Raw genomic sequence first — 22,576 nt, forward strand, 5'->3', positions numbered from 1 at the left:
GAATCAGCAAACAAAAAAACATTAAAAAATAAAAACTAAGTGGATTTATTTTCAACACCTTGCGTTTTTCATTCATCTTTTAAAAAAATAACACCCATTGTTCTCCAAATGTGATTAAATTGTTACAGATGGTTAAAATGTTTTCGTTTCTATCAGAGGAAACGGCGAGTTATTTAATTGGAGATAAAACCGATGCACGAGGTTAATGAATAAATAATTAAACTAATTAACAAAAAGCGTGGCTCCATAATTAAACCCTGCAGAACTCCTTCGTTCATTCAAGAGTGATGAGAACATTTCGTAGCAGAGGCTGAGAATTAACTAGTAATGTGTTACTTCAAAAACAGAGCATCAGTGTAAAACAAACATTACATAAAGGAATAAATACAGTGCAGACAAATAAAAACATGAGAGGTAGACTTTGAGTTAAGCAGAACAAGTGCTTTAATTGGTTTGAGTGAACGCTTATGGAATGGAGTGTATTATTATCATCATCATCATCATCATTAAACGTGAAGAACAATAAACATACATCATCATTTTGGCCTCTGTCACTGAAAGGGAACTCTCACCAACCATTGTCAGACAGCAATTCACACACACACACACACACACACACACACACACACACACACACGCTCAGTAATGGTAAGTCTTTTAGATGTAGTCTAAAAGTACTCGGGACTGTCCTGAGACCAGAGCTCGACTGCAGGAGGAAGTGTTTCCAGGCCTAATGGGACTTTTATTTGTTCTTTTCCAAGAATGTGAGGCCAAAGGAAATGTTCCCCTCTCTGCAGATCTCACCCGGCCTCTGATCATTTGTAACCAATTTTTCCCTTAACACTTGATCAACCACATGAACACAGGGTCGTTGTATCCTAACTTTGGACATGTTCACATATGAGCGATGCACACACGTCGCTCCATCTCCCAGTGCATGTTAAAAAACATAAATTCAGTTCAGACAGACACGTTATACTATACACAATGTTCTTCAAGCTCATGTGGGGGGTAGTTCTGACTGCTGAAAGATGCTTTTGGCAAGTTAACAGTGGCAGCAGGTTGACTGTCGGGTGGAGGAGCTCATTCATGAGAGAAGTCACAAAAGCGAGGGTTTATTCATTTCAGGGTTACAGCAGCAGGGACGCGTGTTATTATCCTCTTTAATTTGCATCTGGTAAAGTCTGGCATCGCTCTTCCTCACATGAGATCCAGAGTTTATATTCCCAAAATAAAAACAGAAAAAAATCTCAGTCTCCCAGCATGCACTGCTCTGTTTTCTACTTGCTGGATGTGACTACAGGGAAGCCTCCAGGGCCAAACGGAGCAAAGCAGACTAGAAGATGATTGTGTTCCCTCATTTCTTTATGACACGACCTATGTACAGTATGAGCTACGTGACAATAGAAACAAAACAGCCCATTAATAGTGAACGAACACGGAGATATCGATTAACCACTGACTCAGGATGAACTATCAGCTGATGACCTCCCTGCACAAGCGGGTGATCCACGAAAAGCAAGAGAACATAAACCTCTCTGAGAAACGAGGAGCTGTACATCGATGGTGAGTGAAATTATGGACAACTTTTTTTTTAAAAAAAAAAGAAAACATCACATTCCTGAAATGTGACCGCATCTGTGGTGAGATGGTGAATAGTGGTGAGATGGTGAATAATAATAATAAAAAAAATGCTGACAGACTCCTGAGGTGGTGGTGGTGGTGGGTGGGGGGCAGCCGCCGTTTAGCGAGGACGAGCACGACAAAACACAATCACATTCCACAATGCACTTCCACACACGCACGCACGTTCTTTATAAAGGCAGGACCAGCGTGGACGAACAAGGGATTAATATCAGCAGACACCGCCTCTCTATGAGGAGGAGGAGGAGGAGGAGGAGGAGAGGGGACGCCTGTACACACTGACTAATCACAACGATAGCTCTGCATTTACAGAATCCAAACCGATCCACCGCGAAATTTTAAGACAGATATTCACGTTTTATGTCGGTTAAAAACACAATCATCAGAATGCTTTCGTTTAACTGACTTGATAAAACGAACGAACCTAAACACAGAGGTGTCGGAGTGAGAGAAGGGTCGAAAATAAACTTGGAAAACAATGCATGTCAACTTTAACACCCTATTATTAAAATAACCTTTTACCTTTGTTTTAAAAAAAGATTACAAAATAGAAAATTAAATAATTTCGGAGTATAAAGGCACACATCTTGCACAGTGTATACAATGAAAAACAGTTATTTAAAGCATGGTGGGGGACTATTTAACGCCGAACAGCTCACACGTCTGGTTAAAGTGTGGGGACACGAAGAGAACCTGAACAGCCAACAACACAGACTAGAGAGGGGAAAGGAAACTTAGTCGTGTGACATGCAATTTTTTTTTTACTTTTCTTTTTTTTTTTAGTACATCTATAGTAAGTATAAATTCAATAAATTCAAGCAGTATCATTCTTCATTTACCACAGCACCATCATTCACTCCCAAGGGTGGCTCCTTTTGATTTTCTTTTTAATACAACTATATTTTCATGACTAAAATCCAATGTAAAAATATAAATGTGAATATATTCTATGATATCTAAACAAACATGTCGTGATGGAAGCTTTTTGTATGGGTTACAATAGTCGAGGAGGACGATTCTTGCTTGTTTTAGTTGGTTATCCAGGAGTGATACACAACGTCACACACACCCACACACACACACACGACAACTCTTCTCACTTACACACACGAGTAATATTGCATTTCCCTTGTTAAGACCGTATCAACTAATTGGGATCGTATTCGTAACATTTGGTTCCTTTCCTCTTGTGCAAAATATACAAAAAACATACAGAAACAAAAAAAAAAGAAATATTACCACATCAATTCATAAAACCGCCAAATTCAAACACAGATAAACCAACTTTAAAAAAATGTCAACAACAACAACAACAACAACAACAACACAACAACGATGAATAACAGACTTGAGGTTAAAGAAGAGAAGGATGCTGTTGGTGTTAATGACTTAACAACATGTATCTTTACATCCGCAGCGACTCTTCCCAACCCGCCCCCGCCCTCCCATTACCCTCCCCCTTTTCACAACCTTTTGAACACTGACACACACACGTCGCTCGCCATCGTTGAGTGTGTGCTGGTACGATGCTGGAGGTAAACAGTCTTCTGCCTGCCCTGAACGCACGAGCACAGTCACGCCAATGCCTGGTCCCAAAACCCCACCGACGCAGAGTGCTTCTAAAAAAGGATCGGAGAGGTTTATTTACAGAAGCCCTGAAAGCAGAGCTAATATTGCAGTAAAGTCCTCCTGACCGGTCCCGACAGTAAGAAGCACCCATAGGTGAGGTGAGCATCTGGGATCAGGCCCCTAAAGATTCAAACCTAAGAGAGCAGAGTTCCTTTTCCTCTTTGTTGCAGCGCATGTAACAGAACAAGAGCTCCTAACCTTTGATAACAAATAAAAGTGCAACTTTTTTTTTGATTTACTCATAAGGTGCTGATGGCAACAGAAAGTTAAGGGCTGTTGAAGTTTCGATCTGACACCCTACAGTATATGAAGATACAACGAGGAGTGACGTAATCACCACAGCCACACGGGACTTCTGGGTCATTCCCTGCCACAGGAACAGAAACCAATGCCCAACGTATTGAGAGGGAATGAAAGTAAACGACACTTCCTGTGTGCTAAAATCCCTCCTCCTCTTCTCATTTTAAGGTACATATCCTTCCCTTAATCTTTTCTCAGTCACTGTGCATCACAACAAAGCCAAAGGGACGAAGCACTGACAACCACTGAGGTGCAACTGGAATCAAGCAACGTAATTTACTGCAATTGTCTGTCTCGAGTGTGTGGCGAGAGGATAACCCAGAAGCTCAATTTAACTGTACACGCAGGAACGGGTGGGGATGGGGTGGCATCTATAGGGTGTGTGATGCAGAAGGGAACCCAAATAGGAAGTTTGGCTGAGTACTTGTATAGCATTTGGGTGAGGGGCGGGGGTGTCTGGCTGTTGGCCTATTGGAAGACTGCTTCCCACTTCCTGGAATGAAGCAATTGCATTAGGTGAGGCTCAACATGAACTTCCTCCTTACATCCCGCTAAAGCCTTCAGTTTGCAAGAGGGACCTCACCTTGTGCCGTAACATGACCTCCGCACTCCCCCTGACCTCACACTATACGCTGACGATACCCTCCCCTACAGTACCTCCCCACGAATATCATAAGGGGAAGACAAATACAAACATCAAAATAAAAAAAATGCAGGGTGCTGGATGTTGTATTAGAGGCAATAAAAAAAGCCATATTCCCACATAAACAACCATACAGAAAAACAAACACAAATAATATAAAAAATGTAATGACTTGGACGCTTGCTTTCAACACCCTTATCATCCAAAGTAACACAAAAACAAGAGTCAACAGAGGAGAGGTTAAATGTAAACGAATGATGGGTTTTTTTTGTTTGTTTTTTTGTTTGTTTTTAGCTGCAGAGCGTGGCACACCGCTGAAAGAGAGAGAAACAAACAGGGAGGGATGAGGAGAATGCATGAGGGAGAGTGATACAAATCCATCACAGCACCTTATTAATTCAGCCTCTCGATGGGTTTTTTCTCTCCGTCACTTCTCTTCCCCGCCCTGCTCCCCACTTGCCCCTCCCCTTCCCATGTGCCTCCGTGCCCTCCCGTCGCTCCTGGAGGCTATGACAGGATAGTGGTGATGAAATCGTAAAACCTCTTGGAGTACTGCTCTGGGTTCACCGTGGAGATCTCCGCTCCGGCCTGTAGAGGGACACAGAGACGACTGTTACTCACCACTGCACATTATTTGTTATACTTGTCATTACTTTTTTTTTTACAGAACCATTAGAAAGCTCTCATATGCAGCTACATACCCCATGTTTGACAGTCTTGGCGGCGTGAGCAGCTTTCTTCTTGGCATCGTAATGCTGCAGGATGTCTATGACAGCCATGAAGTAAACCTCCTTCCTGGGAGCACCTGTAGTTTAAAACAAATGCACTCTGGATTAGAATCTGTATATTTGCACAGCGTCGTCTGGTAAAATCAGGTGCTGATGCTGGTCATTATTGGACCTGCACTTGTATGGCACCTTTCTAGTGTTTCAACCACTCATAGTGCTTTTTACACAAGTCACATTCACCCATTCACATACACATTCATACTCTGGTGGCTGAGGTTACCATATAAGGTGCCACAACACCGGACAATGGAACAGCCATCAGGAGTAATTTGAGATTCAGTATCTTGCTCAAGGATACAAACTGAGGTGACATGCTGACTGCAAGAGCTGGGGACTGAACCGCTGATCTTCCTATCGATCAACGACATGCTCTACCTCCTGAGCCACAGCCTCCCCATACACTGGAAACCTTTGATAAGTCTATAAAGAGCTTCACATCTAAAGACAATGTCAGTTTTTAGTCACACCCTATCAAATTTTGCAAAGACTGGGGATCTTGCACGGTGACTATCTGCAAGACTACAAATAGATTCCTTCTTAAATCATTTTCCATCCTGGTCCCAATAAAAAATACTATGCCAAACTCCCTTCAAGAAATTCTGACAATTCCTTGCATGTCTGTGAAAACACATAACTCTGGAAACAGAAGGCAGAAGGTGTCATATGTCAGCAGCATTTTAGTCAATTTGGCATCATCATAAAAGGATAAACTGTATTTGTGTACAAACTTTACATTTTGGATTTTGTCACCTCAGTTTGCTACCAGCCTCCATTGGGTTGCTACACTAAGAAAAAATGTCTCAAAAATTAAGATTTCTCATTAAAATAAGTGCTGACTGGTGGATAGTGCAGTGTTTAGCATTTAGCAAAAAAGTTCCTGGTTTGAACGCAGGGTGGGGGAACCCTTCTGTGCGGAGTTTGCATGTTCTTCTTGTGTCAGCGTGGGTCTTCTCTGGGTACTCCAGCTTCCTCCCACAGTCCAAAGACATGCAGGTTATATTGGTGACTCTAAATCACCAGTGGGTGTGAATGTGAGCATGAATGTTTGTCTGTCTCTATGTGTCAGCCCTGTGATAGTCTGGTGACCTGTCCAGGGTGTACCCTGCCTCTCACCCAATGTCAGCTGGGATAGGCTCCAGCTCCCTAGCGACCCCTAACAGGATAAGCGGGTACGGAAAATGAGTGAATGAATGGTGGATCAGGTACATGTAAAATTAAACTTCAACTTTTGATCACTCCACAACTCCACCAGTTTCTCATGCCTCCCCAAAGTCAGCTCCATGTTTACAGCCTTTTGCTGATTGCTGTTTGGTTCTGGAGAGAGTGCAGCTATTCGCTGTTGACAATGTTTACATCATTGAACTTCAGTATTGTCATGAACTAAGACCAAAAACTTACAATAAAATGAAACATGTTTGATTATGTTGGAATTTCAAGCCAAAAAAAAGGACTAACTTAAGAAAGCTCAGACTGAGTTTCATCACCACTTGGCAGTTGAAAATTTGTCTTCAACAGTGAAATTGCCAAAAAAGTTGTTTAGTATAAGGCTGGCATGAGATGAACAAAATACTTCTGACAGGAGCAGATTTGATAACCAGAATGAGAACTAAAATATCCAGTAGGGGGAGCTCTAAGTTCTTAATAGTATTTACTATTTAACTGTTTCATATAACTCTCATGGGTTGTGTGTAACACTGTATTATTTGGCTACTCACTATCATTGCTTTTGATGGCATAGACGTCAATGGCGGGATCAAACTCTCCAGGCGACAGATGCTTGGTGCTGTCCAGGGTGTTGCTGGGACTGTCAGGGGGCGTTCCAATGCCCCCTCCGTCACTCTCGCCCTCCTCTTCGGCCTCATTGTCCTCGCTCTCCACCTCTTCCTGCTCGGCTCGCTCCACATCGTGGATCCCCACCAGCAGACTGTAGTCCATGAGCTTCAGCTGGGCCAGGAACTGAAGACGATGGTAGGACAGCAGAAGAAATAAAGCAAATGAGGAGATGGGAGTGTTTAAAGAGGAGGACGGAGATAGCCAAGAGTAAAGAGGAGGGGAAAGCTGAAAGAGGTTAAGTATGGGGGTGGGCTTCTTCTGTAATTTTCCTGAACACATACCTCCACATCTTTCCTAAGCTTCTCCAGGAACATTTTCTTGTTCTCCCCATCGATGTGGATCTTCTGCCCGTCATTGATGAAGTCATTGTCCTTGTAGGTGGGCAGCTCCTTGGCCTGCCCATTAGTATCGGAAATTAGCAGCCAAATAAACAACAGTAAAAACCACAACACTAGACGGTTCAAACCTGAGAGGCATGGCACTGTAGGAGAGGACCTGGGCAAAAACGTGACAGAATTCTGGTGCTCTAATCAAGTCTCAATATCAATCACAAAGTTAAAATCCTTAAATACTGTTTGAGATATTTGACATAAAAGATCAAAAATTGACTAAAAAGAAGAAATTGACAACACCAGCATCAGTGTTCTTCATCCTTTTTCCCCAGAATACTTAAAAACATTCAAAATATACAGCTTACATCATCACACGTGACTAAGAGATATCATATAGCTGTCTTATTCACCTACAAGAATCAAGGGGTATTTCAAAATGCATTTGACAAAGATTAACTCTGATCTTAGACATCAGTCGTGTCAATAGCATGTTTAACTGTATCGGCCTGACAGGACAATCCTGCATGTTAAAATACCCCGCTGAGCCTGTGGTTTGTTAGATAAGCCTGTCTGATTCAGCCAAATACAACACATATTACTGGTAAAAATGAGCTGGCTGACAAAGTACAGGCAGTCTGTACAAACCAAGGCTGACTGTGTTAAACCGTACATGCAGCATGCTCACAGCAGGGTACAGATCCATCTGATGCAGCGATTCGCATATTTCTCATATAGTTTGCAGTGAAATGTATTCACTTCTCGGTGCCATGAAACACACCCTGTGGCACATTATACAGACGTTTCGACAGCTTTTTAAATGCATCTGGTAGATCTATACTCTTTGTGTCATGAAAAAAAAGGACGTCCAAGTCAAAGCCATGACAAATCCTTATTGGCACTGGGCTGGTCTCTGAAAAGCATCCCGCTCTTGGTTTGGTAAAAGAGTATATTCTCCCTGAGACAAATTACACAAGTTTGTCGAAGATGCTTCTCAGAAACCAGACTGTAGTTTGCATCTAATATAAACTCTTTTATAGCTCTGTGAAGCCAGCGTACTGTATCGTTGTGACAGACTCCCACTATTCAGCCTACAAGCAGAATGAAGGAGTTTCCTATTTAAGTGTCGATCTACCGGGATTAAATGACTTCTCAACCAGGCTGCAGTACTGTCAGCAGCCTGTAGGGGGAAGAGGTGTTATGTGAGGAGGGACGGGGGCCTAGTTCTGAGTCACTGAGGAAAAAGAGAGCAGGACATGAGGTAACGGGGCAGCGGCAGCAGCGGTTCAGCTACTACAGTGTTTCTATGGCAGCAGGAGAAGAGCAGCAACACAACAGCACTTTGTAGCACTAGAATGAGCTTGGACAGCACACACTGACACACATACATACACATACAGGTTACACCTTTACACAGATGGAGACAGGAATACATCTCACAGGATAGGACATTTGAGCGCATATACAGTGTACAGACATAGACCTCCAAATTTGCGAGAAATATGGGATGTGCAACTTGCTAGACTGAGTTAAGATGCGACATAAAAAGTAAATGAAGACACAACACAAGGTCGACTGCAAAGAGTGAACATAACCTGAAAGCATTTAACAGGCCTGTCACCTGAACCGACACCTCGACTCTCACATTCATCCATCTTTCTACGCTTTCGTTTTCAACTATCTTTTATTTCCCTGCCGTACACTCTCAGTCTTTCTATCCGCTTCATTAAGTCTTACGCTCTCTCCCAGTCATGCATAGGATTCTATCAGAGGGCCTGTTACTGATATTCTCTATTACAATGACAGCAATGAAATGGGTCTGACTCTTGAGTGGTGCACTGCGATGAGGTAGTAAGTAGAAAAACAGAGAGATATATTAGAGGCAGGAAGAAAGGGTGGGTTGCTGATGAGCCTTGTAAGGCTGTGTGACAGGTGAATTTCCCCGCAACCTTAAAAAAATGTATCTCATTTCTTTTCTGTCTCCCGTCAGCTGGTTGGAAAATGGATTGTGGCCTTTGGCAACGTTGATGTCTTGCTGTCGCAGAGGAACAGAGCCTTTCTGTTGGATTTGTGGTATGCCAACCAGGGTTCCTACAGCTTACGGCAAGTTAGATTTTAGACTTTTAAAGACTTTTTTTAATGCCACTCAGAATTAAATTTAAGACTTCCTTGTTGCATTGCTCTGGACCGGTTTCAGCCATGCTGTGAAATCTTGGTTAAATAGCAAGTTTTTGATGAATCTGCACTTCCACATGCTGTCCAGGGTACAGCAGATCCTCTGCTCTGAGCATCCCGACTGGAATGAAATTTGTGTGTTGTTGCTTCTGATCTGTTGACATTAATGTGAAAGGCATTCGGTTAAAACAGGGGTTGGCAACCAACAATATCAAAAAGAGCCATTTTTGACCAAAAATAATCTTAAAAAATCCATCTGGAGCCACAAACATATTGAGCTTAATGAAGGCAACACAGCCTGTTAAATCTGAATTAGCCTGTCAACATTACAAATAGCTCTAAATGAGCCTTCATTAATATGTTTTACCACCAGATGGCACTGGAGTGAGCTCTTTATCATTATTTGGAACTTTAACTTTGCAGACTTAGTGGTGAAAGCAAACAAGTCTCTTCCTTTTTTGGATTTGAAATCCATAGCTAGCCTAGCTGGGGAGACTCATAACTACTGTAACCACTGCTATTGAGATTTGGGAAAATATTGAGGAAAAGGCGCTGGGCTGAGGACGGTATTTTAGTTGCTGAAAACCCCTTTTTTTGATGTACAGGCTACACGTTTTTACATTGGATAATATCACAATCACTTCAGACCTTAAGCATTGATAAATGAACATTTAAATTTAAACATATGATTTATTTTTTTTTTCAAAGTCAAAGGGAGCCACACCAGCAGGTTGCCTACCCCTGGGTTAAAAAAATTAAAATAAAAAAAAGGGAAAGTTACCACTTATTTTGATAACTTTGGTTATTTTACAATGCAACATCAGAAAAAAAGACATAAAATCCTACTTTCCATGTCTTAGCATCTATACAGCTTTTGAAAGACTGGTTTAAGACATTCTAACGCCCCATAAATGCCCTATTTTTAGGTTGACGGATTAAATGCCCTTTAAGGCTTTTTAAGGATCTGTCGGAACCCTGGCTGACACTTAATGTTCCTCAACCTTTGTATCTAGTAGATACCGATGTTAGGCGCATATGAACATCCACCAGCAGGTTTTACATCAGTGACATGCAGTAAATGATGAGCAGATTTTGTCTGAACTGTTTATCATCAACAGTCACTGTGTGTTAAAACTTCATGTGGAATCGTCATTTCAAATCAGCAGGTTCATATCAATGACATGCATTGTGAATCAAGCACTTCATGTGTTTATTACACGTGAACACACAGTATAAGCGTGCTTATCATCTGATGCACAATCAGCTGTTGTGGCTGTGTACGAGGACAACGTGCTCTTGACAGCAAAACAGTTTTGGAGTATGTAAGCTGGGCATAAAGAATAATAACAGCGTCCTTCAAACAGTTTGCTGGACTATCTTTTGGAAAATAACAGGCAATGTTCCCCCAAACTAGAAACAAACTGAGAAGGGAGACACAGGTAACTGCCAAACTCACTCAAGGATGCCAACAATACTGACTCATAAAACGCTTTTTGTCTCAGGGGGCTGTGGATATTTAATAAACTGACCAGTCACACTGCCTTTGGTGTGATTACCTGTGAACACCATAGCCTTATGAAAACAAAACAAATAAATAGAATAACACCTAACAAACCTGACTCATCTCTTAAACTAGCTGCTGTATCAACTAACGTCGCAAAGCACCAGCTTATCTACTGCTTAATATGTTTTATGCAACAAAACAAAGTGTTGTGGCTGCAGTGGTGTGCAGAGAGCCGGGACATCTTATCTGCACTCTCTTATCTTTGGATGGCCTCTCTTAATCACAAGCTATATTACATCCTTCCTTTAACTCTTCAGGAAGTTCGTCACCGATTTAGAAGACAAATTAAAATGTGCGCTGTTTTATTCACTGCTGTTAGCGCACACAGGTCGGTTAATATTATTTTGTGCTGCAGAACACACTAGAATTTTGTGTAACTCACTAGTTTCAGTTTTAAACTTTCTTCCGGAAATGTCATAAGTATCACTTTCTCTTCCCATCGCTGGTTCCTGAATTTTATTTTGACCACGCAGTGCGCTTCCCATTCATGCCGCCACCGTACTCCTCCACTCCTTGCTCTCCAGCGTTTCAGATACATGTCAGTGCGGTTGGGTGAATGGTGGTGACAAAAAACAAACTGGCTGGCAAAACTAAAAAACTTGCTGACAAGTTGAGCAAAAGGTGACTGTCAATGGATGAGAAGTGTGCAAAATATGGCCTTTGAATAACAGTGTGTCAACTTGGAGAAGGCGAGGAAACAAAAATGCTCGGCCGTACAAAAAACAAAAAACAAAAAAAAAAACAGTAAAATAAGATTGGTTTAATAGATCATGCCTGGTATATGAGCCCTGGTTCTCTTACATCTCTTACGTGTTTCATGGCGCAGTAAAAGCGCGTGGCAATCCGCAGTGTTTGCAGCCTTTGCTGAACGTTACCAGATTTGGGCCGCGGGGGCACATCCTCTGGTTGGGGCGGCTGCTAGAAGAGGGGGGGAGCGAGGGGAGGGACGGTGGGGGTGGAGGAGAGGAGAGAAGAAAGGAGAGAGGAAGGGAGGAAGGAAGTTGGAAGTAAAGGCAAAGTGTTTAAAATGTAACAGAACACAATTGTTTTGTCAAATTGGTAGAGGGTTGGAAAGGGCATGAGCGCGAAAGTTCCGTCTGAAGTTAGTTAAGAGTCTTGAATGTCTTTACAGTATATCAACAGTGTCCAACAGCTTCATCCAATGACGGAGTAAATAAGCAATAATCTTTGCAGTTACACTACTTCCATGCTCTTATTTTCAGTAATCAATAGGCTTTTATTTATATTTAATGTATGCATGACTCTGGAATGCCTACAATAGCATTATGACTGTTTCCTGGCATAAACGCCCGGTCGAGAATGGAAGCAGCCTGCAGCGCTACTCTAAGGAGGCGGAGGAGCTGGAACTGCGAAGAGCAAGGACACAACTGTAAGCTCATTTGCATTCTATAAACCTATATTCTGCCAAACATCCATTCAGATATGGTGCTAAATGTCTAAGGGCTTACTGTAAACTGGATGAGAGGCTATACAAACAGAATTTCAATGCAGTTCACACTCAGTCATTCCGACACATTAAAGCCATGTGCCCCCACAGGAGATACCAGCCGGTGCCAGTGAGAGGAGAGAGAGGAGAGTAAACAAAAACAACAAACAACTGTAGCAAATAGCTACTGAGCGGAGACCGAGTGGAGACAGGCTGCATTACACAAACCAAGGACCAGTAGCTGTCTGATAATGTACAGGAAACACCCCTCTATACTTTCCAGGTCACATAACAAATACTGCAATCACACGAATGACCTACACAGGTGTTTAATAAATTGTGGGTTAGTCTTATAAATGGATCATGGACAGGTTTGTAGTATGGTTTCAGGGGCCGAAGTAAAACCAAATGTACCTAGCTTGGGTTCTAGTTAAGATAATTTGAGACTAAGGTGTAAACCCACTGATCATCTACTCGGTAAAATGTAAATAAAATGTGTCACAAAGCCAATTGCTGCTGTTGACAGCCCAAACCCCAAGACAGCAGCTACTAAGAACCGCAAAATGTACTTAATGAAAAGAAAAATACATGTCATACGTGGGTAGAACAGAACATGTCCACAATGTGCAACAGAATGAAGCTGGTGTTCATACACATTGAAAATGTGTTAGAAATAATGTAACTTCAAAAAAGATGCAGAGAAAACATTATATACCATGCAGACGCATGCATGAAAGGGAGACAGTCATGCAGTCAGGAGAGAACCCTGCTGTGCTTGTTGTCTGTGTGTGTGGAGCAATTATTTTACACACACACACACACACACACACCCCTTCTGAACAAAACTCACGATTTTTCCTTTCACTTGGCAAGATGCACCCTCGTCATTTCACTGGCCAACTGAAGTGTGTGTGAGTGTTCACACTACTGTAATGTTCACATAATAATCTTTAACTACAGAGGAATTATTTGAAGGAAAGGAAGAACATTTAATTATAGATGAGCACTTGCAATAGGTAGCTGCTGGTTAATTTAAGCAAGTCTGTGAGCGTGTGTATCGTAAAGAGATGTTTTTGTGTGCAGAAATGACCAGCATGCCTCTTGTTAGAAGCGTGTCTTTGATGTCTGAGCTTTAGCTGTGTCTCTGAGACCTGTTGTAGGTTGGGTGTGAATGTGTGTGCCTGTATGTGTGATCACGTATTGTATACTGCATTCTGCATGTGAGCAGAAACTGTGAAATGCTTCATTTAAGGTGGTAATTACTGCACAATGCTTACTGTAATAGCTGCATTTCACTGACAGTGAAACTAGCAGAGAACTTTCCACAAAGCAGCAGCAACAACTTGTAATAATTTGTGAGTTAAGAGTCAGGAAAATAACATCTTCGTGCAAAAATGTATCCTGTTGCCTCTCGGCTGCTCGACTGTAAATGGTGTTTCACACGCAGCCGAGCCGAAGACAAACAGAGGTCACACAGGAACCTCATGTGTGCTTTAAATCCTCAGCTGCTTTGTTTTTCCATCCATTTGTTTTAACCCCAATAGTGTTTTGTTTCTTCTTCCATTTACAGTGGGCTATATTTAGTTTGGGGATTCCCTGAAGTCTTCCATGCCTCGCTGCATGGTGCCCCAAGTTTAAGCCCCCGTAAAACCTGGTGGAAAGTTCAAACGCCTCTGGGTCAAAACTGTGACGTTCTCATATAAAAACCTGCTTCACGGTCGGACAAACCTTTGCAGAGCAACGTGTGGAGACATGCAATGAAAAACAAAACCCTTTGGACGACCATCCCCTTCAATACTGCTGAGCTGACAGGTCAAACGAACAGTGGTCCAAAGGTTAAAGTGTTCAAGGACGCTGTCGGCTACTTCCATCACTCAAAAGGTCAAAGCCTTTAACTATAAAAAAAAAATACATTGTTTATATCTGGTAAAATATCCACTCTGATTGTAAGCTAAACAATTTTAACAGGAGGCACAGTGAACCACCAGGTCCTTCACAATTTCAGTGACACAATTCATTTTTGACAGGTGACTGTCCAAGCAGCCAGAAGCAGAAAACTTAAAACAGCCAGTCTCACACAAACAGCAACGTTTACATCACTATCAATCACACAGAAGCTCATGAACACTGCTCACACACACACACTCAGGGAGATACACAGCTACACAGAAAACATATAATACGCAGGACTTCTCAAAAACCATGAGACATCTGATTGAATAAAACTCTGAACCCAACACATACCCAGACGCACACACAGACGCACAGCCGTCAGTCTTTCACACACAGACAGCAGGCAGGGGAACTGATGGAACAGCAGAAGCGAGGTTAGAGGGGATGAAGCAAATTAAAGAGACACAAATAGCATGCAGGGGCTAGAAAGGGAATGGGGTGATGAAGTAGGTGCTAACTGAGGGAGATGAAGATTTGCTACTGTCATCCCCACCCAAAGGGAAACAAAAGCAGACACCAAATTTGTGTTAGTCGGGCCATTTGGGTGATGACAGTGAGCCTGGAATTGTTTGAAGCTGTGTTGGTTATTGAAACCGCTGGAAACACAGTTTGTTCTCTCTCTCGTTCTCTAATTGTCCACATGGCTTTTAATGGACATGGCGTTCTATCAGAATAACAGACTCAATGACATTAGTGTTTAAATTACTTGAAAGACAGGCAATTCATCTTAAAGTTCCAGAGTTTCTTAACACTTTTTAACTGCCCTCGTTCCTTACAAGAAAAATTACAGCAGAATCGAGATGTCAGTGATGCGCGAGTGTTGTGGAAGTGTCCATCTGTTCAATCCGCTACGACCTCCGCTGTCATCAGAACCAGCTGTTCTTTCAGCAGTGCACCTTCTGACGTGCTGAAAGGACAGCGGTCAGTTCAATGGACGAAAATAGATTGAGTAAGCGACGTGAAAAGTGATAGGAGAAGAGAACCAAAGTTCACTTGTTTTATTTCCTCCACAAAATATAGAAGGCGGGAGATTGCTTCACTCAGTACACAAAAAGAGTACGAAGAAAGAAAAGACTTGGAGGATAAAAAAGTGGTTTGCGTATTGACATGCAACAACGTAGGGCTGATGTGGTTAAACTTGTAGCGCATCAATTCCGAGAGGCAGACGAGGGACGAATGCTCCACGCTGGCGGTGTGGATTGTTTCACTTCTTTTGATGTTTTTCTTTTACATGTTTCTAACTGTTGGTGTGCTAGTTTGATGCATTTGATTACTCTGATTTCAATCTGTAGCACTCTGAGTATATGTATTATTAATATTGTAAAGCACACAGTAAAAGTTAAGAGGTCCAGCCTCTTCTGAAGCTGAAAGTTGTGTGAGTATGTATAACAGCGGATCTTGGCTCGCGACAGGTGACTGTACCTTCTCCTTGTCGCTCGCCTCTCTTGCCACAGTGGAACCCTAGAAACAAAAGAAAGGAAATTACTCACCATAAACTGATTGTTACTTGAAGCAGTGGAAAGTGTTGCCTTAGTCTTTCCGTCACAACCCTGCTTATAGTCATTCTTGCAGATAATCATAACCCTTGTGCATGTCCGAACACAGAAGCTCACCCTATTAGGCGTGCGAGGCCCACTGGCTTAAAATGGATTAAAACTATGTCACTCGGGTTACCTGATGCTCTCAGCCCTGTTTTTAAACACCTACTGCCCATTGGATGAACCCTGATTGACTAACTTTGGGTATATTTACAAATGAGCATTTAGAGGTTTAACTTGCATGAGCTTAACTTGCATAACTGCATGAGCTTTTACAAAATATTTGAACTACAAACAGGCCTATCTCAGGGAAAAAACATAAAACTATTCCATAAACATTTGTGTGATTCTTGCACCAAAAGCTGAGATAATCAGTGAAAAAATAAGTGGCAAGAAGGGATTACTATACATTAGATTTACATAATTTTATGTAATAATCATGCCCTTTCAGTTCCTTGCTTCCCTTTTTTCCCCTTAATCTGCTCCCCCCCTCCTACCTTGAGATCATATTTTTTGTAGACAGAGAGGCGGTGAGAGAAGACATTGCGTGTAACAACCATGTAGGTCTCATCTCCATCCACGGTGAGCCGGTAAATCCCCAGAAACTGAGGCAGCAGCGTGTTGCCATGGCACTCCACAATGAACTACCAAAAGAAAGGGAGAAATATGAATTCATGGCCCAGACTGATACTGAGAAAAAACTGTTTTATGAAGCACAGCATGATCCCTTTATGACTTGTGATGAATGGACAACAGGGCTCTGACATACTGCAACAGCTGTCCTGGGGAATTGTATGGATCTGTACGCTGACACTTAAAAATTTATTGACCAGTCCGAAATTAATAGGTAGAGACAGAGTTATAAAACTGCGTCATTGATGTTGACGCACCGGATAAAAAGTCCTTGACTTATGCTTGCTGTTACCTGAGTGCCAGTTTGTAATGCAGGTAGACAACAGGTATTTTGGCTCTACCAACACACAGCCTATTTGATGGAAGAGTCAAAGCTTGCATTTCTATACATTAATGTAAGATAAGCTGTTCTCACCTGATGATATTTCTTTAGGATGTTATGCATCTCTGCCACATCCTCGCTGCTGATGGTCTTGATGACATAGCGTTTGTCATAAGAGGTATGGAAACGGGCTCCACTCCGTCCCTGGGCCTCGCTGTTCAAGGGAGCGCTGCGTGTCAGAGAGTTCTGAAAACACACAGGGCAAAGACAGAAAGGAAAAATAATGACAGTGTTTTTCAGGATGTACACACTGAGATACGATCAGCTGTCACCTTTTCACAACCCTTGCATGTACATTATTTGCACCGTATTCAGAGAGCCAAGATAATGTACCTGTTGACTGTATTTTATTTTTATTTTTTGAATGGTCTGTCCCACTATATACCAAAACACTTTTTGAAAAGTACCTATTTAACTATGACTAAGTTATGTTTAAACAGCTGCTGGTCAAAATGTCCTCAGCTGGTTGAATGGCTGAAATAGCTGTTCTTCTAGTTTACTGGGATGAATGGATCCCACAATCAACATGTCCCGCCTGACCGTCTTGTTGTCCGACCACCTCTCACTCTTCAGTCTAAACATGTGGGGCTCTGACCCCTACGCCTGCTCCGTGTCCAAACCTAGACACAGACACAAACAGCTGCTGCCCAGACTTTGGAGCTCAAAAGTAACATGATCCAACACCCCTGGCTCAATGCCTCATTCTCCAAGAATTTCTCATGTCTTCTGCCCTCAGTTCACTCTCCCTTCTTCAAGTCAGAGCATCTCTTGCTTGTACTGCAAAGTGAGGAGTAGCATTTAAAATGCTAAAACAACTGTTAGGCAGTCTTTCTTTTTAGTCTTTCTAAAATTGGTTGCAGTTTTTTTTTCTTGAGGTTCCGAAAAACCATGAACACTTAGAGGCCTACTTAAAGCCCAGGTCTTGGTGTAGCACTGAAGTGGTTTGTGTCACAGGCTGAAAATGTTAAAGAGGCCCTTCGCCTGAGGCTGGCATAGATGAAAAGCTCTCAAAGTGAGACCCTAATGTTTTTGTTTTAGTTGGTCATTTTCTCCAGCAGGCATTTATCACAATGTGAGGAGAGAGGTTAATCTGTTTGCACTTCAGTTTCCCTCCAAAAACTTAATTTAATACTGCAAGCATTGCTCATTAAAACTAATGGTTACTGTGCATGTCATCAAAAGGGCCTGCAGCTGGAGGTACCCGTTGGCTGTAATGAGTAATATTACTGATGTAATTAGAAATAAAGCCAAGAGGCTTTTAGAGAAAAAAATACAAACCAATAAACCTTCTGACCACAATGTGACTAGAGCCTCATGTAGGCAAGTAGTTTAATTTTGAGAATGTAACAACATTCCTTTGCAGTGGCCGGTGTCTTAACACCCCCGACTGCCCACTCACTGCAGCCAGCCGAACCCTAATGTAAACATGTGAGAAGGACAGCTGCACTGAGCTGAGGGACACAACGACCTCCAAATACTGCCAACTCATTGCCTGCGCTGGGAATGGGGATTTACTGGGGAAGAGTGGAAAATAAAGGAAGTCAAGGCTGGAACAAAAGAGGGAAAGGAAAAAGCGCAACAATTTACTAGTTAAGACGGTGGTCAAATTGGTTTTAAAATGGCTGCAAGTGTTTCAGTGAGCTTGTGGCACAATTTTACATTGAATAGATACACAAGGTTAAGATCCATTTAATGGTACTGTAGCACCTGTAAAATCAGACTGTCTACAGTAGCTGGCACTCTCTCCTGAGGCAGTTTACACTAATATTGTGCTACGAAGACAACCAAAGAAACTCCCTATCTGACCCAGAAGTGGTGGTAATGTTGTCAGGTTTCATACCAAGAAGTCCTGATCATCAATGCCAAACCTCTCCCGGAGGTTTCGAAACACCAGAGGGCAGTACTCCTTGAACTTGAAATGGCTGGGCATATTCTCCCTGTGTGCATGGAAGAAAAAAATCAGGGAACAGAAGAGACAGAGTTTATGAGATGCTCTGGGTCCAAAATAATATCTCACAGAATTATGACTTTGCATTTGTGAAATACAACAATTAGGCTATAAAATACACCCAAGAAGACTTACTTGTTGAAGAGGTGGTTGTCCACTTTGATCTTAGAATAGGCCTTGAAGTCATCTGGCATGAGCATGATGGGAATCTGAACATGGCTTAACTCGTTTATCTGGGGAGACAGAGAAAAAAAAAACATACGATTGAAGAGGAGACCTGTGATATATCTAGTAACACAAAGCAGTGTCAGTTAAATCACATGCCACCATCAGAAATGTCAGAAGTTAGGAATTGAAGCCTTGGGATACTAACAGGGAAAATGTAGGCCTCACAAGGAGGAAGAGGCAAAACAAAGACAAAGATCATCGATCAATACCACTGATAAACATAATGTAGTGATCAGTGGGATCAACAATGAAAGGATTCACTGGAAATACAGTGGCAAAGCCTGAAAGAAAAAAAGTCACCACAGGAATCCCGCAGATATTCAATCGTGTGCTAGCTGCCTGCTTCACAAATCAACTCGTGTAACATTTTAATGATGCAATATTATCCAGCCCAAACAGGAGCATTCCTCAACAGACTGACACAAAGATCGTCAGTCACGTAACTTCACATGGATGCTCACATGACTACATTTTGCCTCTGAACAGACATTCAGTGTAAGAGAATGCACACATGTACACACACGCAGGATTGTTCTTGCAGAGAGGAATTCCTGGCACCCCCAATTAGGTTTTAGCCAGCGCCAAAGAAAAATCACCAGCGCCAAAATGATAAGAATTGAAAACAAAAATAGCAATTTAAATCCTCTCTAAATGTGTTTAATAGCAATTTATCAAATAACTGTTATTCAAGCAGAACAGAAACTTGAATGTGACGTCTTTATCTTCCAGCAATTAACTCCCCTCCCCTCTGGGAAAGAGGGCTTCCTGTGATTTCTCATGAAATAAAATCTGTTTAATTTCTGGTAAAAATTCTTAAAGAATGCTGAGTAACAACCGCAGCCTATTTTCTGTGTCATGTCCTGTCTCTTGCACCCTTTTCCTAAACCAAATGCAGTATTTCTAGTGGGTGAGAATGTGTCTGGCATGACAATCTCCTGTTGTGTTCTACATGTGAAAGGGCAACTCAAGAAAATTTCGGACCACTGTCTTCTGAGCCCTCACCCCTCTCCCTTAAACTCACTCCCCTCCTCTCCTTCCAATGTTGTAATGATTTTTAATCACTTTTGTTCATTGGGTTTTATTTACTTATGCATAACAGATATTTTTGTTTATCAAATCCTTTAAAAACTGAAGGAAAAAGCATCGACCTCTGTCAAATAAGGCAACACAGACTCATTGCCTTTACTGTACGCGTACTGATGATGCTATTGTGCGTAGTCACCCCTCAAAGGCCCACTCTGAGCCAGGAAAAAAGCCTGCACATGTATTTGGTTCTGGCATTGGCAAAAGGATGAAACAGTTGGCTCAGACACCAGTCAGTGTTTGTTCATCTTCACCACCTTGCTGCACAAACTAATCCTTGTTCACCATCTCAGATAACTGAGTGAAATGTGGCATGTTGTAGGATACAACAAAAAAGGAACCATAACAGGCATAATGATGAACCAAGAAGTTTTTTCCCAAATCAAAGCCGCCTGATGACAAGTTATTACAGCTAATCAATGATTCAGGCAAAGAACCTGGTCCAGGTCATCAATCAATACCGATCTTCATCACCTAGTGATGTGAGTAGTTTACTGATTAGATTTTCAGGATGATGTAGCCTGCATGGTTGGAGGGCAGATGAAGGGGAAAGGCGAGTGGAAATGTTGGCAGAGCTGCTTAAGCTCAAGGTGTTTTTGACGTATAGATAAAGACCAAGATGACAAGATGAAGACTTTCAGGTCAGAGAGGAATAAGAAAGAAAGTGAGAGAGAGAAAGAGAGGACATGTATGTATGAGTGAAAGGATGGATGTGCGGCTCCTGCAAGAGAGATAATCTTAATATCCTGCGGTCTGTGATGCACTGCTATTTTCTAATCTCCTAGTTTGAGTGTGTTCGCGATTCAAGAGCAGATAATCACTTTCTATTCTATGTGTGATGACATTTCTCTTTAGTGCATTTCTCTCTTTATGCGCATTTTTTAAACCAGTTGGTGAGTCTTGCGTTATTAAAATGGAGCATTTATCTTTTCAATACTCACATTTTAGTATCTAGAACAATTACGGTAATGTCACTGAAGTTTCCTTTGTGTTTCAGGAGTGGTTATGTTTTTAGAATATCACGTCATATCTGAGTCTGATGTGAGAAAATACATAGACCACACATGCGGACTATCAGGTGAGTTAGACCATTAACACTTGATTAAATGACTTACATCAGTGTAATTGTTTGCACACTTCTGGCCATGATAGCCATCCAACAAAACGCTAAATTACAGAGCACTTCAGTAGACCACACTGAATAAACAGTGGGGTGTCTAACACATAAGGTACATTGCAGGGGTTTCCATTTGGAGCTGGTCATGCATGACATTGCTGTAATATGTAGACCTGACATTTGTTATGACTCACAACCAGCTTGATACAAATATGATGTGTGTGTGTGTGTGTGCGTGTGCACAAGCTTGTGTATTCGTTGTTGGCTGCAGGCAGGAGCGCTGGCAGGTTGCTTGAATCTATTAATAACCTGTCATTCCACCAGGCACACTTGTCATCTAGGTGCACTGAATAAACTCAAACGCTCGAAACTTTGATTGACTATAACGTTAATCATGAAACATGTGTGCATGTGTTTGTCTACAGTACAGTCCCAATTGTACTTTCAGCTTTACACACTACTCACAGCTAGTATTTGGGCAGAGAGACAAGATGTGGTGTCAAATCACAATTCCAGCAGCTGCATTAGAGGAGCTAGCCAATATTTTTTTTACCATTGCGGATTTACTATGGCCCTGTAATGCTGCAGGGGTATTACAGCAGATGGTGCAGAGAATGGCCTCAGCATGACTGGCTGACCCATGAAAGCATTTGGCTTACTTCAGGTGGCCATTAAGAAGTGTGCTTTTGAGGACAGAATGCCTTGAAATGGTTGTGATTGAACTGCTCACGATTTTGTTTCTGACAAATATGAACACACTGCATGGTTAAGGCTTTGAATTGTATGATTACAGCTAGCACATGCCAACCAACTAATTGTGATTAACAGGCTGACACTGGAAGAGAGCCTACTTGACCAAGTGGCAGCTCAAATTAATGTATTCCTGTCACCAAATTTCTGCATTTAAAAGTAGACTTTTAACAGTAAGAGGTACCAAAACGTCTCTAAGACACTGACTTACAAGATAATTGCCCAGTCGAAGCTCCAGGAGCAAGTTTCCCAAAAAGCCTCTGGCCTAAACTCAATCTATGCCTATCTACTTTGCCAATGGCCCACTCTTATGATTGATGCAATTTTTGGGATCATGTAGACGAGATGGCACTCAGGATGTTGACGGCAGTAGAGATAGCAGCACAAATACGGCAGAACAAACAACTTGCATAGTCTTTTTTTTACCCCAGTTGTGTATATAGCAGTGTCCTCGATGATAATAATACAAGTCCTGTACTGTAGGTACTGTTTGTTGGCAGCCGAGCAAAGTAGATTAAACTGGCTCACTTTTAAAAGCATAAACAATTTAACACACTCTATGTCCAAGACAGGAGCTGGCAGCAACTAGCCA

The 22,576-nt window shown here is 41.9% G+C and overlaps 1 protein-coding gene across 3 annotated transcripts in view; it reads right to left on the reverse strand.

Moving 5' to 3' along the window:
* Positions 1 to 426: 426 nt before the first annotated feature.
* pip4k2aa (phosphatidylinositol-5-phosphate 4-kinase, type II, alpha a) overlaps positions 427 to 22,576 on the reverse strand; it is a 34,215-nt gene continuing 12,065 nt past the window's right edge. Inside the window, exons 2-11 of one of the 3 annotated variants that reach the window (XM_049564683.1) lie at positions 18,942 to 19,039; positions 18,699 to 18,795; positions 16,892 to 17,044; positions 16,341 to 16,487; positions 15,728 to 15,766; positions 11,707 to 11,820; positions 7,119 to 7,232; positions 6,720 to 6,960; positions 4,918 to 5,021; positions 427 to 4,804 (exon numbers count right to left, since the gene is read on the reverse strand). In XM_049564683.1, the coding sequence (XP_049420640.1) occupies positions 4,724 to 4,804; positions 4,918 to 5,021; positions 6,720 to 6,960; positions 7,119 to 7,232; positions 11,707 to 11,820; positions 15,728 to 15,766; positions 16,341 to 16,487; positions 16,892 to 17,044; positions 18,699 to 18,795; positions 18,942 to 19,039 (1,188 nt within the window). In that variant the 3' untranslated portion in view covers positions 427 to 4,723. Of the gene's footprint in view, positions 4,805 to 4,917; positions 5,022 to 6,719; positions 6,961 to 7,118; positions 7,233 to 11,706; positions 11,824 to 15,727; positions 15,767 to 16,340; positions 16,488 to 16,891; positions 17,045 to 18,698; positions 18,796 to 18,941; positions 19,040 to 22,576 lie in introns of all 3 variants that reach the window. The other 2 variants (XM_049564682.1, XM_049564685.1) reach the window with 2 other exon arrangements.

Source organism: Epinephelus fuscoguttatus, linkage group LG21 (assembly GCF_011397635.1).
Source record: "Epinephelus fuscoguttatus linkage group LG21, E.fuscoguttatus.final_Chr_v1".
Classification (NCBI taxonomy): Eukaryota; Metazoa; Chordata; class Actinopteri; order Perciformes; family Serranidae; genus Epinephelus; species Epinephelus fuscoguttatus.